We start from the raw sequence: 18,209 nt of genomic DNA, 5'->3' as shown, positions 1-18,209 counted from the left end.
GTGACCCGTCACTGCCTCGATTTTGTGCCAGTCGCTCTCCGGTGCGCATTGGAGACAGATCTAGATGCAAAAGCCAAACGCGTGCGGCTGCGCATTTTTTTGTTTTGTTGTTTGTTTATAAATGTTACTGCGTTTCCTTGTGGGTACTCCCACGGCACAATCTCCACGTCATCCGCTGAAGCCTCCGGTAAACGATACTCTGTCAAACAGGTTATTTATAGTCAGTCTACCGCATCGATGAGTGGCTCGAAGCCGGCTGCGAGAGCCAGCGGTGGGGCGCTCTGGTAAAGGAAGTTCCCCGCTCTGTGTTCAGCAAGAATGAAATCGAGGCGAGATAAACTGAAGATCCCCTCTCTGACTCTGGAGTAAGTTTGGCTTTTATTCATTTATTGTTTAGCCTACATCTCCTTGTGCATAGTCTATGTGGAACTGCAAGCTGCCACATTAGCCTGTTTTTTTTCCTCAAGTTGTAATAAGAGGAAAATAATAGTTGCCTATGATGGTATACTACAGCTATGTGCTCTGACTGGTAGTGTTCATGGTGTGGGCTAATCAAGTGTCAGCACAGACTTTTTCAACTCTCACACACAACCACTAATAGCTGAGACCTAACAGCCTGCCAGCTTGACATTTCCCCGAGGCTCAATTTTCTAGTTAACAGCTCAACTTTACTCTGGTGTGTAGTGGTTTGAAGACAGACACATCAGCTGAGAGAGGTTACAGGTGTCTCAGCGGTGGCCTGTTTCTTAATATAATTACAGTAGTATGGCCTAGTAAAACCCCCAGGCTCAAAGTGAGCAGTTTTCCAATTCATCTTTCAACTAACTGACACCACAGGATGTTCAGAAATCCATCTTTCCAACCTTGTACTGTGCATGCATAATTCATGTCTGGTTATTTATATTTATAAGAGTTATTTTGTCTTAAGGTTTTAGACACTTTGAATGTCAGCGGAATTACTCCCTTCACTTTGTCAACACTGTTTCACTTTGACAGATTTTTTAATCAGACCATGTTTAGTTTCAGAGGTACAGCTCGGTGTGAATTCTGTCCTCGTGATTTTTCTGTTATTTTTCCCAGCTCTGTTGTGTGTGTCCTTGTTTTTCTTCTTCTAAATTCTTCCCTCCACTCCTGGATTCCAGCATGAATCACCTGCTCCCCCATACAGACGGACGGCTTTCAGTCTTTGGGAGAACACATATTTTATGCCAATGTAATTGCTAACCCGTGAATCCTCCCTCCATCAAAGGACATGGCTGCGGTCTTACATCCGCCCACTCTTCCTTCAGAGCGAATCTATCCTTTGTGTGTGTGTGTGTGTGAGTGTGTGTGAGTGTGTGTGAGTGTGTGTGTGTGTGTGTGTGTGTGTGTGTGTGTGTGTGTGTGTGTGTGTGTGTGTGTGGAGGGGAAGAGAAGAGAGGAGAGGGGGGCTACCTGCTGCCCATAAGATGCTGATCCATAAGGCGTAGGAGCTTGTTGCTTGCACTACCCATTCTCTGATCCATCCATCGGCCTCCTCCGTGGATCACCTCAGCAGAGCATGTGCCGTTTTTTTTAATTTATTTTTGGTTTCATTAGAATTTTAAGCTCTTGGCTTCTACTGCGCAGAGATACAAAGGAGTTGAGTTTTTCTTTACACTGGGCGGTAAGGGAGGGGATTAGGGTTCTACCAGTGGCTGTTGATGGATGATGCTTCAAGTTTGATTGAAATCAAATCTATCACATATAGGGTTTAAGGGCTCTTTCGTCGCCAGCATTGCAAAAAATTACAAACATTTTTGTTTGCATTTAGACTCATTTATTATGTATGTGTGTCTGGGTACACAGCTCCATACAAAGTAAACATTGTATGCCTTGTTTGAATTTGGGGAAAATAATCTATTTAATCAAGTTTCCTGTTCCAGATTAAGGTCCTTGTTTTTGTGATTTCTTTTGTTCACGATTTAATTCTGCAAGTGAGGTGCAACTTGGGTAAAAAAAATATCTTGCAACAAACATAAACGTCTGACGACAATGCAACAATTGCCTGTCGTGGTTGTTATTGTTGCAGTAGAGAGACATACTGCTGCCGCCCTGTCACTGAAAGGTTGTAGCTGCCACTGCCCTGCATGTCAGAAGGTCCCTGATCTTCTAAGCAAAGCCCAAGCTCAGCGTGAATGTCACGAATGAGTCAGCCGAAGATTTTCTACCCAGTTTACACTCTGGTCAAAGAGGCTCCATGAAGTGCCAAACAAACATAAATGCAAAATGTAAATGCCAGACGATTACTCACTCAAGCACAGTCGACGGGCTTTGCTTTAGGGGTCTGAATGAGGAAATGTGTCCAGACTAAACTCAACATAATGAGTTGCGTACATTGGGCAATTATGAGACGACACTACAGACTGAGGTGTCTTTGTGCGAGGAGTTGTTTTTCCTCCCGTCCTCCCTGTGCATTACTATGACAACACGTTCATTAGGGCTTTGTTAGTCGGTGCCGTGTTTAGCACTGAGAAGCCTCTGCAGCACGGAGACAATAGCAGCACTGTGGAGCCCACAAGGCAGAGCTTAGCCTACATCTGAGAAGGGAAATCAATAGAACACAGCTCCGGCGCTGGGTCAGCATTGGGGAGATGGAGACCTTAGGAAGGCTGAACATGCATATTCTGATGCAAAAGTAGTGCATTATGATGTGAAAATGGCAGGTTCTTCTGGGGTGGGGTGCACAAGAACCCAAAGAACTTTAAAATACACAACCCTTCAAGCCTAAACTCAAGCCTGCATCAAAACCAAAACATGCAGAGTATTGCAAGATGCCAGGCACTCCGCTAGCTCCACTGTTGAAGGTTGCCTTAGATGTTCTGTAAACATGGGCAGGGCGATGAAACTCCCTTTCCGTCGTGTTGACAGCCGGCAGCCGACTTCCTGTGGTGTAACCATACAGTGTATGGGTGTAACAGCTCATGAGTGATTAGAAACTAATCAGACACCCCCTTGTATTGCATCCAACAAGCAACAAGTAATTCCAGCGTGTCTGTCACCGTTGGCTGTGGATGTCAACCAGCAAGGCAGCTCACACCTGTAACCCCTCGATCAAATCTCTGCTGCGGACTGACATCGGGTGCTGAGTCTGCTCACTAATCCATGCCAACATGTCTTGCCTTACAGTTTGTCGCCCTCATGCCAGAGCCCCACACTCCTGAGTCCATGCAGCCCTTGCAGCCCGTGCAGCCCCCTACAAACCCTTCATCCCTGGAGGTAAGGCATCCAGGACACACACAGACTGTCTCTATGGACTGAATATGTTTAGTGTCTTTAAAAAAAAGATCTTGCCTTGTATATTTGTGTCACAACTGGAACGAACTCCATCTTCTGAAGAAGATGGTGCTAAATGAAAAGCTGCTAAATTGGCCTTTTGGTGTGATTTATTTCACTAATTGAAGACCTGTTTTAAAAACATGGGAAGCACTCTAACCAATAGGCTACACCATGAGCGACCTCAAAGCTTTATGTTTTAACCACGTTATAAACCCATAACAGTAAATGCATCAGTGATTTCTGCTGAGTGATTTTTCCACAGAGGCTACGCTAGTATGAAAAAGCATTAAGCCTGAGTTGTCTTTGTATATTAAGGTGCTTGTGTTCTCTCCAGTGAAGACCTATCATTTATTGGTTGTCTCTAAGTCTACGTGGGTTGCTTGGCAACGGTGCTGGGTGGAGGAAGGCAACACTGCAAACAGAGGCGGCTGAAGCATGTTTTTGGTGTGTGAACAGCTCTTGGCTCTAAAAGCACACAGATGACGAATCTCATTTTTCTCTCTTTCTCTGAAAACAGTGCAAATTTCTAGGGGGAAGTCAAGAAATCTCTCATGTCCGATGGAATGGGAATTCCTAAACAAGACGCAGTTTTCATACTATTATTCTGATGCCACAGTATAGCAGATGACACATCGATGAGACCCCACCATCCAGAAACATGTTCATTCTCCTAAATCAGTCTATATTTTTTTGCAAGTACATTTCTTCCCTACATCAACCTTTGATTATGATATAATGACTGCACAGAGACTTTGCAAAATAGAAGTTATACACTTACAATGCAGGCTCGGTCCAAAGTAAAACTGACATTTCTAGAGTTCTCCTTGAATGGAAACAAAGGGCTCCACTTATTTTTTCACCTTTGTGACCAGGCTAGGGCGGGGAAGAGTAAACATTTGTTTGGGCGGAACGGGATGATAGTTGTTTTTCATAGAGAGGGATACCACAACACTCTGAATTTGGGAGCTAGACAGAATGGATTCATACTGCTGAAGAAATCTATGTGGTCTTGGAGAGATAAAAATGAAAGAATCGGGGAGGGGATCATTTGACAAAATGAACTTGACAAAATGATTGCATCAAATAAGGTTTATACAGTATAGAAGAAAAAAGCAGAAGCTAAAAGTCAGTGGCTTTTGCAGTGATGTTTATGTTCATAAAAGGATATTAATCCTCTTTAGAAGCACACAGACCTACTGTTCTGCTCACTTTGTTAATACATCAGCTTTAAAAGCTAGTAAGCATCATCTATGCTCTTTTTAATTTAGGCATTTACACATTTTTAATGTGTCTACATTAACAGTGAAATAATACATTAAAATAATAGGCCATTTTACTCTCAAATTTAGGATAACAAACACATAAATACATTTAAATAACATTTCTTTAGATGTTGTGTGCTGGTGCGGTTTGTAACTATATGGACTAAAAATAGACTACATAAACAGTTTAGGTGCTTCATGCAGTGGAATGTACCACTGTTTAAAAGTTTTGCTAGGATCCTCCCTCTACCAGACTCCTCTTGGTATATTCCAACAACATATTAGGCTGCTTTCATGTCCTGTAGGAAATTGTCACTACAGTAAGAACGCATAGGCGACCAAAGAGATAAAAGTGAATAGTGTTTCAATGGCGTTGACTATTAATAACTTTGACTCGATAGTCTGCACCTTTACCACACAACCAACCATTACATCATGGTAGTGATACGCCATGATGTGACATTTGTTTTTATTGAAGATTTGCTGCACCTTTTTCAAACTAGGCTATTGCAACAGAAATTGAACATCAATCAATTTGAATCCGTCACCCTTTGCCATTGCCATTTTTCAACCAATTATCTGAGTTTATCATTTTCTGACACTTTTGACCATTAAATGGTACTCAGCCTCATTTAGCAGACTAATAATTCGGCAGCAGTGATAAATCCGACGTAACGAGCAGCACTTGAACGCAGCGTCAGTTTCCAGCTTCTCTCAAATCGGATACTTCACGCAACCAGGAGCAGCGTCTGTCTGGTTTTTTGTCCCATAGGCTGCTTTGGCCAAAAGTGTACCACGACTGCTGCTGTGTTGACGGTATTACTCACGCCTAGCTTACCGCCATGGGTGCTGTGTTACTGGGACGGTACCGGGATGAGAGAGCCGACCGGAGGATGTAACAGCAGCTCTGGAACCGTTGGCACCACACGAGGCAGACGGACAGACTCGGGGTGAATACAAAGGAACCGCCGAGGAGGAGAGACGATGGTGGGGACTGGGGAGAGCGGGTTTCTCGGTGCCCTAAGGCTTTAGTTTCCTGAAAACGAACATTAACTTTGAAACGGAGGTGATACCGCTCTAGCATGTCGGACCCCAGTCACTCGTCCGCGGCCCCGAGCCAGAACAAGTCCCATTTTGCTCCTGGAGCGTTGCTGAAGCGCTCAAAAAGGTAGTTATCAAGAGTTGGTGGGGAGTATGGAGGTTAAAACTCAAGCTAGTTTAACTGTCTGTGTTTGGCTTTTGTTGTGTAAAAATGCTTATTGTATCGCTCACAGCGGGTCTTCGTCTGATCTTGCTCGTGTAATTTAAATGCGTTAAAAGAGAAAATAGCATAACCAACACAAGCCAGCTCACTTCTGCTTCGCTCGGATCCTCTATCTATGTCTATCACATAGCCGATTGTTCCGACGCCAGTTTAACGTTTATCCCGTGTTTGTTCGTCTATTCGTCTTTTGTCCACTATAACCGGAAGTTCCTAACACAATTTGTCGACAACATTTGCACACAATGAATAGCCTATTCTCAAAGGTAATACCTCTAATATCAGTTTTCTTTGTTTATGTTGTAGATGTAGAATTACAACATGTCTAATGTCACATCTAGTCGACCCATAGGCCTACATACGTGTGCATGGAGCAACATTTATTGTCAAACTTATTTGTATGTGAGGAAAAGGCGTTTCTCTGTTTATATAAGGGGTTGATGGTGTGATGATAATTGCCTGGAGGTCAGAGAGTTGTTTGTTATGTTTACTGAAAGAGGACTGGAGATAAAACCTGCAACTGTTCAAGTAGACACTGAATGAACTGAAATGTGGCATGTTCAGTGAGACTTATTGTTGCAACTAATTATTGATTTAATCCACTCAGGCTATCTCTTTGTTTAGTAGGCGTTCTGTCCAACATGCAAGTGGAAACACTCATATGTATTCAAGTGTCATGCTATAAAAAAATAAAATCCGCAAATATTCCCATATGAGAAGCTGCTGGAACCAGACAATCCTTGGTATTTTGCTTAGGTATTAATTGACTTCATCATTTCAGCACCATTGTGGAGTGGACTTTTCACCCTGGTGTCACAATAGTTTAAAGTTATTGCCCCCAGAACCAGAGGATTATTCAGCAAGCCCTCCCTTCATACACACAAACAGAGGCTCGGACATCTGTGGCTCAAGATGGGCTTGCCTTTGCGCTCCCTGCAGCCCTGAGTCTGTTGACAGGAGGTTTCCTCTTTGTTTTTTGGCTCACGTCCCGTTTTCGCTCCTTATCTGACACAGCTGTGTCGGTGTGTAGTGCCTTCTCCGGCAGGTTACAGTTGTAGTTACATAAACATGTCTCAAGGCAGAGATGCTCTGAAGGCGGATATAATCTCATCGGTTGAGTTAAATCTAAGACAAAGAATTCCCTGCTCTCTAGCAGTAGATTAGTATCATAGGCCTCATCTTTACTCTGCTGTGAAATGTGTTTTTTTAAAGAAAATGTAATGGCTCAAAAGAGTTCCCGAAATGTTTCAATTAGCACCACTAACTCATCGTATTGGACACATTTTGAATGCCAATCCATAGCACTATTATGGTAACGATGTAGCCTACTAAATTTTGATATTTTTCACATAACGTGCATAGTTATTTACATCAGACTGACACAACAGCTTCAGTCTTCCATACAAAAGTAATGTTAAGTGCTCTGCGGAAACTGTAGTCAGTATTCATACATTTGACATTGATTTTTCAGACGAAACAATTAATTGAAAACATTATCGTTGAAGGAAAAAATTATGAGTTGCACTTGCAGCAGTAGAAAATCGGAGAGCACTGACTGCCATGTATCTTAACAAAACACAATTGAGTTTGCAACAGAGCCAGTCTGCCATTGCCAAACCTGTGTATTTAGGTATCAATGAGGTGCAGCACACCTTTGTTTACCTGGTGTAAACCAGCAAAATCTGTCCATCTGGAGGTAAACTGGTTTGCACGCTTGCAGGACCACTGTCTGCTATGCACCCTCAATAAACCTGTTTATTATTTTAAATAACAAAAAAAAAAACATAAACAAAACAAACATTATGCCAATCTTTCTGTCTTTCTCTTTTGGACTTAATAGCCTCTTGTTTAAACAAGGATGTGATGCCTTTGTCAATAGTCAAGTGTCTTCTTATTCCCTGCCCCATGTTACACTGTTATAATGTCTTCAAGTTCAATATACATACTCAATCCTCAGACAAGTCAAACATTTAATCATATGTGGCTAAACCAAGTACCACAACGAATCAACTTACAAAGTTAGAAAACGAGAACCTTTAACCGAAGCTCTGTTACGTTATGTCAGTGAAAACTGTAACACTGCAACCTATATGGCAAAAATGGAAGACCGTTTTCATCTTGAATTTTACAACGTAGCTCACTTGAAATACAGGATACACCTGCCAAATTGGGGGGGGGAGGGGGGAATAATCACAAGTGGCACTGGTGACAATCACTCACTATGCAAACAAACCACAGAGAGGTTTTTCACGCAGGTTGCGATGAGGCATGCAGATGAATGATGCGGGCTGATGTCTGGGCAGTCTTTTGAATCTCTCTCTTTCCCTCTTTGTGCTCCAGCTGTCGCAGCAGCAACAGGAAGAGCCTCTGTGTCGGAACGCCGTCGCCCACACTGTCCCGGCCACTCTCCCCGCTCTCCCTCCACACTGGTAAGACCTATTGCCATGTTTCTGTTAACCTTCAACCCTGACAAGTCCCAACAGGAGCCTTTGCTGCTAGCTGGATCTGCAGCGTCTTACAGCAACGTACTGCATTGGCAAATCAAATGAATGCAATGGTTTGTATTTTAAATGTGCTCTCTGGAAACATGTCCACACCCAATGCAGCCCATTGCAGAGTGTTTCCCCCGATACTGGCGATTGTAATATAAACTCGGCATGATGTACTTCTCTGTGCTCGTCTGCATCTTTTGTTTAACAATTGAGATAATTATGCACACATGAGTGATTTGATGTCAAACCGGCCCAGTGCGACCACTCACTCAAAATCAGCGTAACACAGAGTACGGACAGTTATCGGATCGTAAGGATCTTGACAAAGTGATTTTGTCAACAAGCATTTTTCCAGAATCGCTGACTCCACCATTTGATGTCAACGCAGAAAATAAAGCTGAAATCTATAAGGGAGTAGCCTTACAGATTCAGATGTTGATATCTGGGGAAAACTATTGGCTGGTGATAAGGTATCTTGTTATTTTCATAAAATAAACAAATGATCTGATTAGGTGTCTCTCCCTCTTGTCCTAATTGGTACTCAACCACTCGCATGTCATCGAGCCACAGTCTTTGGTGTAATGAGGGTTTCTGTGTAGACATGATGTCATCCTTTTTCGGAACATTTCCACTTTGAAATGAATGGAACCATGTGGTCTTCTCTCTTCTATTTTCATGAGTTTGTTATTATTACAGTTGAGAATAGAACCAACTGGATGTAACTTTGTCTTTCCTGTTTCAGCCGCAAGCAGCCCTCTAGACAGCCCTCGAAATGTGTCGACCGGTGCCTGCCTCAACTTTCCATTCGCCCGAAGGTATGTCGACGCTGCTCTTCTGAATACTTCTCCCCCTGGAGTATTACATTTGTTTGATCACATCTAAAGGATCTCTGGTTCCGATGACACTTGAATTTACAGATCTTTAATTTTCAAACGTCTTTTTTGATGTTGTTAACATTAACTTGATCTTTGTAAATTCACTATGTGAGCAGTTCAGGAACTACGTTATCGCTCGTGCCCCAGACAAATCTGACCAATGATTGAAATTAACCTTCTCACTTGGCTTATGTTATACCTCTGCATTTTAGTGCACTTCGCCCACTAATACAGACCGATTCGGATAGACTAAACGATAGGTGTGAATGAGAACTGAAGGAGGAGCACAGCTATAGAGGGTATCCCCCCTCCCCCCGGAACCCGCTGGCACATCATTCAGCCCTAGTTCCCATGGCAACAAACTCCCATCTCGCCCCAGGCATGTGTAGGATACGAGTGAGGCGGTGCCTTGAAGCAACAATGAATAGTTGCTGAAAACTCATGAGCCGCTCAGGTGCTTAGTCCTTAAACTAGACAGAACATTTTTACCTACTATACTCTGAGAAAATGACTGCTGGCATTGGTGTAAAACACATCATCATCTGCTTACTGTCACGGTTAAAAGTAATCTATGAATACAACTTTAACCTCGAACATTCAGTGTTTTCTCTTATGAATGAATTCTACAGGCAAATATACCACCATGCATATATTGTGCTGAGGATATATTTTCCACACTGTCTGCTCTAAAAAAAAAAACATTTGGGTCACAAACTTCCTCAAGGATTCCTCATATGAACATAACTCTAAATATCTAAAATAATCAGTAGTAGATGAGTGTTGATAAATAGTTGTTGCTTTTTTTAAGCCCTTATTGAGGACTTGATGATTGAAGTGGTCTTTTTAAACAACACAGTGAAGTTGTTCTGGTTTTATTAAACATCACTCATCACTGCAAATGGATTTCATCCTGAATGTGATGAAGCTGTTTGAGCCTTCATTCAAACTTTGATTTTCTTTTGGGAATTCTTTCTCTAATAATTTCATAAGAGTTTCCTTTGCTTGCCAACAATAATGCATTTTTTGTGTTATTACATAAGTATTAGTTGCTCTTGCAAAATCCATACTGGAGACACAGTCATGCCGACGGTTACACGTTTGAAGTGAAATTTTGTTCCTGTTATGTAAACCATATCCTCATATTCATTAAGCTTCCTAGCTACTCTTCATATCTGGACAAATGAAAACTGGCAAGGCATGCAACATTGTCAGTACTAATCCCTCAGCTGAATGCCAGGGGTCACAGGATCACTTTCCCAAGATTACCAAAACTCACTGAAGCTCTTTCTTTGCTTCTCTCTTTGACTCTTCTGCTCTCCTGATCCCAGCCACCTGGCTCGTGCTGACAGGTAGCTTTTTTTTTTTAAAGAATCTTGCACCATATCTGTTTGCTTTTGAAGCATCTATGTGTTTTGTGTTTTATATTTTTTATTCCCACAAATAAATGCTCCTCCTCAAAAGATAGCTTTGATGTTCATTATGCAAAATAGCCTGGACACAGAGCCCTTTTTATATCCGATTTTGAGAGAAGGACATTCATTTCACGCTCTAATAGTCACAGGGCTCCTCCATCGCAGCCATGACACTAACGGTTGCCCGCTTGCCCGGGGCAAGTGAAAATAATGTTCGGGCAGGTTGAGATTGCTTTTTGGTTGCCCGGACGGGAAAGTGGATTTTAGAGGGGATGTCAGTAGTCTAGGCTATTTATTCATGTGTTTTAGAGTCAGCAAAACTATTTTTTTTCCCGCTAACCCACACAAAATAGATATGCTTTATTTGCAATTGAGCAGCTGCGCACGGCAGCCAGCAGCATCACGCTCTCTGTCGCGCACTCTATCTCTCTCTCACACACACACACACACACACACACACACACACAACAGCCTGTGTGCGCAGTTTCGCTGTCTACGTTCCGAAAGCCGGCTCTAGTTAGGCTATACAGACCTGGTTGGTTCCGCTATATTCAAAACCCAGAAATCAATAGGCCTAACGTTTGAGCTTTCGATACCGCTATGGAGTCCAGTAGGGCACATGATGTAATTTTAAATATTGAGTAGAGTTGGGCCATCTTCAACTAAAGTGTTGTACCTTCGACTGTGTTGAAGAAACTCCTTCAACCCGCTTCAACTCTGTCTCCAAAAAAAAAAGAAAAAAAACCCATCCGCTGGCGTTGCAGACGGGCTCGGCACCGTCTCATTCATTCAAAACCGCGGTGATCAACAAACGAGAGACCATTTAGCAAGTCCCTAAATCCATATTAAAATCTGCAGGATAATAACTAGTTAGCTTAAAAAAATTATCGCAAGCGTTCAAATGTGATGTGTTCAGGTCGGCTCAGTAAAATGATTATTAGGCAAATGTCAATAAAAGGACATCATGATGTGTTCAAATGTAACCTCAAGAAAAAAGAATTTTTAGTTTTTCGCGAGAAGCTTGAATAATACAGTTTGGGTGAAAAACTTGTTTTCCCAGCAATATAAACTAATTAGTATGCCTAAAAATGGAATTATGACATGTTTAAAGTCCTATCCTTAGCTCTGCTCATCTTATAAGCAATTAAAGCAATAATACCAGTTCTCTTTTAACAAAATAGTAGAAAAGTATCAATAAAGATTTGGTTTGTGGAGTCTTTCTAATGGTATCAATATGAAAAGAAATTAATGATCCCCCTCCCTACTTACAGTATAACTGGGCAATAGCTTTAACATGGTGGACTTTAATAATTTTATGGCAGACGATCACTTTTTGGCACAATGTGACCGTTTTGAATAAGTAAAATAAGTCACATTTTTCTGAACACATTTGTGTGGAAGCTAACATTCAGCTTGACTCTGAGCTAGACTGAGTTTTCTGAGCCCCCCAAAACCAGGCCAGGTGCATGGCAAAAAGAGGCCCTTTCAGGATGCTGCGGCAGGACCAAGCTCTTGGCTGTATGTGTGATGTCATGATATCTAGGCTTATATGAATTGTTGTTGGTTGTATGTGGTCAGGATGAGACAAGTAAGCAGTGTTTGCATTTAAGAGATAAGGTTTGCTAAAATGTATATTTTAATAAGCATATATCACTGTTTAACATTTGTTTTTTTGGGGCAAGTGAACACGACATTCGGGCAAGTAAAACATGACCTGTACTTGCCCTATGGGCAAGTGCTTTTGAAACCTTAGTGTCAACCCCTGCATCGTCTGTTATGTAAGGAGCTTAACATATGAAATGCTAAATGCCAATGAAGCCGAGGCTTGTGTAACATGCATGTCCATCTCTCTCAGAGCTGAGGGCCGGAGATGGTCCCTGGCATCCCTCCCCTCGTCCGGCTATGGAACCAACCCGCCGAGCTCCACTGTGTCGGTAAGTCATCCCAGAACATGGCACTGTCCTCCCCTGCTGATGAACGGCGGCCAAGGCAATTCTCACACCTCTCTCAACCCAAATAGCACGTTCACGCTTATGCCAAGCCCGAGATGACAGACTGCTAATTGTTTTCCTCCATCATCTGCTTGGATTAGTCATTCCCCCAGTCTGTGGGACTCGGTGTTAGATGTGATACACACAGTCTGTCTGTATGCATGTTAATGACGGGATTTCACATTATATCACATTATTTTATCATGCTTTGAACCAAATCATCAAAGTACATATTTTCACATTAACAGCTAGACTAAAACATTCATCAACTATGATGGCTATGTTAACGCTGCCTTAAATATGATATTTTCTATTTAGCGTTTTGAAAAGATGATTGTCTAAATAGGGAGGATGAATGTCAAAATATATTTAAATGATTTTCAGACCCTGTCCTTCCATAACCTTTGTTACTTAAAGTCCTTTCAAAAAGAGTGTTTTGTTAATACATCAATCAGTTGTCTTCTTACTTTTAGAAGGAAGCTGTATTTGTATTAGTTTTAAAGAATGACGTGCAGTGAAGTTGCATTCAAATGAGCAGTGAGAGGGGGAGTACTGCTAAGTCCCTTTACTGGGTAGGCCAGGCATAGGCCCAGAGGTCAGGAGGGACAATAGGGCTCTTCAGTGGCCCTCAGTTCCCTCCTTATTCTGAGGCATTCGAAAGGGACTTCACAGATGCTGTCCCTCTGGCCCTCTTCTGTTCAGCACACATGGGCTGCACAATTTAAAACGATTGCCTATAAAGTACACGGTGTCCCGTTTCGTCTGAAAAGAGTTTTCTCATCGTACCAGCGGACATGGAACATAACTCATTTGTGTAAATAATGATGCCTCTGTGGGCTTACCTATATTTTACATCGTCACCCGGATAAATATTTTAATTGTTGGCTAGACATGTGTTAAGATCATTTTCAACTCTTTGACTAACAATTTTAAATGTATACATGAGCTAACTATTTGTGGCTCATTTAAAACCTCAACAGGTGTATGATTAGGACAACACCAAATGGGGAATTGTGGAAGCCACTTTTATATTGATTAGTTTAATTCTACTCTTGTCTCTACATTCATTGTTTGATCATTGTATGAAGTGTATTTTCTATCATCTTGACTACTGATGTATCCTGTCTGGAGTTTATATTGTAATTAAATCAGTCTGATGGGGGCTGACACCCTAGGTGTTGGCCATCCTGGAAGCTCCCAGACTCAGATTAGCATTGATGTCATCAAGAACCAAACTTGATTGATCCATTGTTATTCTACCTATCTGACCATGTCAACCAACCAAGCAGCTCATTTTGTGTATACAACAGACAAGACCCTGGCATTGCTCTGAGTAGGAGGCTCTGGTCTTCTCTCCATGCATGCATGCTGACCATAATCATCTGTATTGTCTTTTGAAACCAAGTAAAGAATTGTTTTCATATTGGATTGGGCTATATTGGACTATAGTGAAGTTCTTCACCAAAAAAAAACTTCTTCCACAGTAGTCTTTAAAGGTGCTACACAGAACATTTAAATATTTCTGAAACTGTCTAATTTGTCCTCTGATCATAAATGACATGTAACAGCAAATGAGACCAGCAATGCAACAAATGCTATTTTTATATAGTTTTTCTTAATGCCTTTGTCATGGGTATGCTCACCAAGGGATTAAAGCTGGAGCAGTAAAAACACTACCGCTTTTGTCCAAAGGGGATGCAAGAATGAACAAAACCTGAAAGTTCCTCGTGGCACCTTTTTAAGTTTGTATACAACATATTGAATATAGAAATGACCTTATTTTCTCATTCCCTTTGTTCAGTCCTCCTCATCATCCCAGGAGCGCCTTCACCAGCTTCCCTACCAGCCGACACAAGACGAGCTGCACTTCCTTTTCAAACACTTCCGCAGCGACGACAGCATGACCGACGAGGACGGGCGGCCCCCCACGGTCATGCGAGCTCGGTCCCGAAGCCTCAGGTAGCTGATCACAATTTCACCACCTTGTGTTTGAATGAGTCTCAAATAGACAGTTTCCTTCTATAGTTCTACATAATAAATATTGTAAACAAGTGCGTAACGGATAGTTTAAGATTTAGACGATTACATCTTTTTCTCAGGCAATTTTTCCTGATCCTAGAGTTTGTTTTTCGTCGTTAATAATAATAAAGCAGAAGGACACTAAGAGTTGAAATATGATACTGTATATTATAAGTCATAATGACAATGTTTCCTAATTTTTAAGGCTTTGTCAATATTGATCAAAGGCTCTCAACTTGTAAACTTTGACAACTGTTTTTAAACGTTCAAAGACTTGGTCCATGTTTACTCAGTCTTTTCAACTTCAAAACAAACACAACATTTTCCCTTTTTGTGGCTGTCCTTTTGCCATAGATCAATTGTGATTACCATCAAAACTTATTTCACAACCCAGCCTGAACCAAAATCAAAACATCTGTTTTATATTATGTCTTGGCCTGTCATTAAACTAATGAAAGTCCCATTTTATTCCGATTAAATGCAGTAAGCCTCCCTCAGGGATTAACCTTTTTGTTGCGTAAATTGACATTTTAGATTAAGTGTTCTTTTAAGAGGAATTGCATGTTTTGCACAGTTCAGCAGTTCCCTGGTGTCATTATGTTCTGTCAGATGTCTGTGCACCGGTTTGACCAAGACAAATTCACAAGCAAACGTGGCATTTGGCGCCTAGAGTGCCTTGAATTTGATTACTCATGCCAGTTGACTGCAGAGCTGTGTGGTCTTGACAAGTTTTGTCTGTTGGCTTTGCTCTGCGCTGTTTGTGAGATGCCTGAGTGCTCTGTGTTCTGGCACCATGGTGTGCTGTGCGTGGGCAAGCTAGCTAACAGAGCGCCTCAGGGATCTAGCTGATGAACTGTAGTCGAGGGCGGGGGTGGATCCGGGGGATGGGGGGGACTGATGCAGAGAGCCACGGTGAGCTGCAGCAGTATGCGTTGGGCAGCAGCCATCCAGTCTAACAGAGGCGTCTTTCATGACAAAAATGGCTTAGGGAGCCTGTTTTGCATGTGATAGCTTTTTCCTCCATCTGTTTTGTTTGAAGCTTCATCAAGCAAGATATTTTTTGTTTAGTAAATTGGCCTGAATACTGAAGTGATGTTGCTCTAAACAACTGATGTTGATGACTCGCGCGTTTTGGCAAGAAGAAACCTCTGCTGTAGATGTAGAAACATCTAGCAGAGAAACATAAATACCAGACGATGAAATCCACTCTGATTATAGCTTTAAAAACTGAAGAGCTGCTCGAAGCGAATGTTGGCTCACAGTATTGCTTTTGGCAGGTTGATATCAAAAGTACAAGTGTAAATGTTAAGCTAGAAAAACCTCTTTCGTGTTAACATAACCTATGAGTTTGGAGTTGAATAACTTAAAGTGTTATTTTATCCCCATTACACTATGATTTCCAACTATTACACTTTTTTATACTGTGTGTGTCTGAACTGAATCAGCTTTTGGTAATCCCTTCATAACAGCGATGCCCTCGATGACATAATCACATCCCATCCCATCTTAATGGCTCAAATGAGTTGTATTGCCAACAATTATGCCAAAATGCATTTGTTGGTCCAAAAAAGATACTGTACTGTCATCATTATTTTACTCAGATATTTATTAATTCTTTAACATGCATCAATGAATCCTTTTATATTGAACTCGTAAGCAACTGACCCCCCCCCCTCCTATTTTTATTAATTTAATTTCTTCATTATAACTTATTTATGTATTTTAACTTTCAGATTTTAATTATTTTTTTTTAATTTTTTTTTTTAATTATATAATTTCTGTTTTGTTTCTGTTGCAGCCCCGGCCGGTCAAGTGTCTCCTTTGATAATGAGATTGTGATGATGAACCATGTTTACAAAGAGCGTTTTCCAAAGGTACATCCTTCCCGTTCCACTTTGTTGCACACATGTGTTGTCCCACCTTACTAACATAGCCTAAGCTTGGAAAGCTACAAATCACAGCATGTGGCTAGGTGACTGTTAAATCGTCCATAATAATACACAACTATATCAATCCACCCACAGAAACAAAATGCACACTTTCATAATGACAGGTCCTTTACATGCCTGAACTGTGCGCTTGTCCTCTCTGTAGGCCACAGCCCAGATGGAGGAGCGCTTGTTTGAGATTATCAACCACTGGTCTCCAGACAGCTCCCTCCCACTGGCTGACGGGGTCCTGGGCTTCATCCAGCACCAGTTGGTGGAGCTTGTCAGAGACTGTCTGGACAAGGCCCGGAAAGACCTGGTTACTTCACGCTACTTCGCTGAGCTGCAGGAGAAACTGGAGAAGCTGCTTCACGAGGTAAACAGCCAGCTGATGATGTGGGTCAAAATAGGCTTTTATTGGTTGCCAAAAACATTATGGGAGATGGACTTTTAAGAGTGTACTACAGCTTTAAGCATCAGCTGATGAGCTATGTGGGAATGTTAATGCTTTCTCTAAAGTTATGAAAGGGGATTGATTGAGCCGGAACAAAATGTGCATCATCAATAACCGTCTGATAGCCAAAGGCACACACAATAGATCCGGTAGTGGAAATTGTCAGCAATGGTGAAAGCTACCTTTGTCACAGATCTTATCTCTGTGTTGTGATTTAAAAAAAAAATCAGTTTCTATAGCAACCCTTTTCCCTGTTCTTCGGCATGCTGTCAGACAGAAGGCATGGCCGACCTGCTGTGCCTCCAGCTGAACTGATAAGTCTGTTCCCATACAGTGGAAAATGTACACACACACACACACACACACACACACACACACACACACACACACACACACACACACACACACATAACAGTTTGTTATTTAAAATCTCTCTTTATCTTTTTTTTTTTAACTTTACAATTTATTTTTTATATACGGTAGCTCTTGCTTTGGAAATCTACTTGTGCGCCTCTCTCCCGATCTCTACAACAAAATAAACTTTTAGCGAAACATTTTGGCAGGTACAGAATCGTCAATCTCATGTCATTGTCTAAATGCCTGTGCCTCCTCTCTCCTGGTGCTTTTCTCAGCAGCCCCCCGACAGCTCCACTTTGACCTTTTTTAAATCAAATAGTTTGAACAAACATTTACCTTGGTCCAGGCCGTAAGTGCAAATCACTTTGAAACAAATGCATAGTATACCGTGCAGTAACTGTTTCACAAGTACAAAGTCTTACTCCAGTCGTCAACATAAAGGCGGGAGCTGACTCATTAAGACTCAACTAACCCACCCACCTACTGATTATTCTTATACTTATAGAGTGATGTCTTCTCTGACGCAGTTCTGTCAGGCAGCGTCTGTTTTCTTATTCCTCCTAACGTCGTCCCCATCTGCTTCGAAACAGGAGTCTTTTTTTCAGGGGTGGAGGAAGTGGCATTAGGTGTGCTACTGCTCTTCTCTTTTTTTTTTTGACATGTTTTCATCTCTCGGGGCTTCTACTAAGAGCTAGTTGGTTAAGAGTACAGCATAAATGAACATGACAATTTTTCCCGTACTGTTTCTAAGGCCTACGACCGTTCTGAAAGCGAGGAGGTGATCGTCATCACCCAGATGGTGAGGAAGATCCTCATCATAATCTCACGACCGGCTCGCCTCCTGGAGTGTCTGGTAAGATG

The 18,209-nt window shown here is 41.7% G+C and overlaps 1 protein-coding gene across 2 annotated transcripts in view; it reads left to right on the top strand.

Annotated features, from left to right (window-relative positions):
• The first annotated feature begins 244 nt into the window (after positions 1 to 244).
• mast3b (microtubule associated serine/threonine kinase 3b) overlaps positions 245 to 18,209 on the top strand; it is a 41,279-nt gene continuing 23,314 nt past the window's right edge. The window contains exons 1-9 of one of the 2 annotated variants that reach the window (XM_080033200.1): positions 245 to 365; positions 3,148 to 3,237; positions 8,161 to 8,249; positions 9,055 to 9,127; positions 12,455 to 12,533; positions 14,392 to 14,549; positions 16,408 to 16,483; positions 16,704 to 16,913; positions 18,100 to 18,201. In XM_080033200.1, coding sequence (XP_079889326.1) covers positions 319 to 365; positions 3,148 to 3,237; positions 8,161 to 8,249; positions 9,055 to 9,127; positions 12,455 to 12,533; positions 14,392 to 14,549; positions 16,408 to 16,483; positions 16,704 to 16,913; positions 18,100 to 18,201 — 924 coding nt within the window. In that variant the 5' untranslated portion in view covers positions 245 to 318. Of the gene's footprint in view, positions 366 to 3,147; positions 3,238 to 5,359; positions 5,728 to 8,160; positions 8,250 to 9,054; positions 9,128 to 12,454; positions 12,534 to 14,391; positions 14,550 to 16,407; positions 16,484 to 16,703; positions 16,914 to 18,099; positions 18,202 to 18,209 lie in introns of those variants that run through there. The other variant, XM_080033201.1, reaches the window with a different exon arrangement.

Source organism: Ammodytes marinus, assembly GCF_949987685.1.
Source record: "Ammodytes marinus genome assembly, chromosome: 8".
NCBI lineage: Eukaryota > Metazoa > Chordata > Actinopteri > Uranoscopiformes > Ammodytidae > Ammodytes > Ammodytes marinus.
This window is presented reverse-complemented; position numbering and strand designations above follow the sequence as displayed.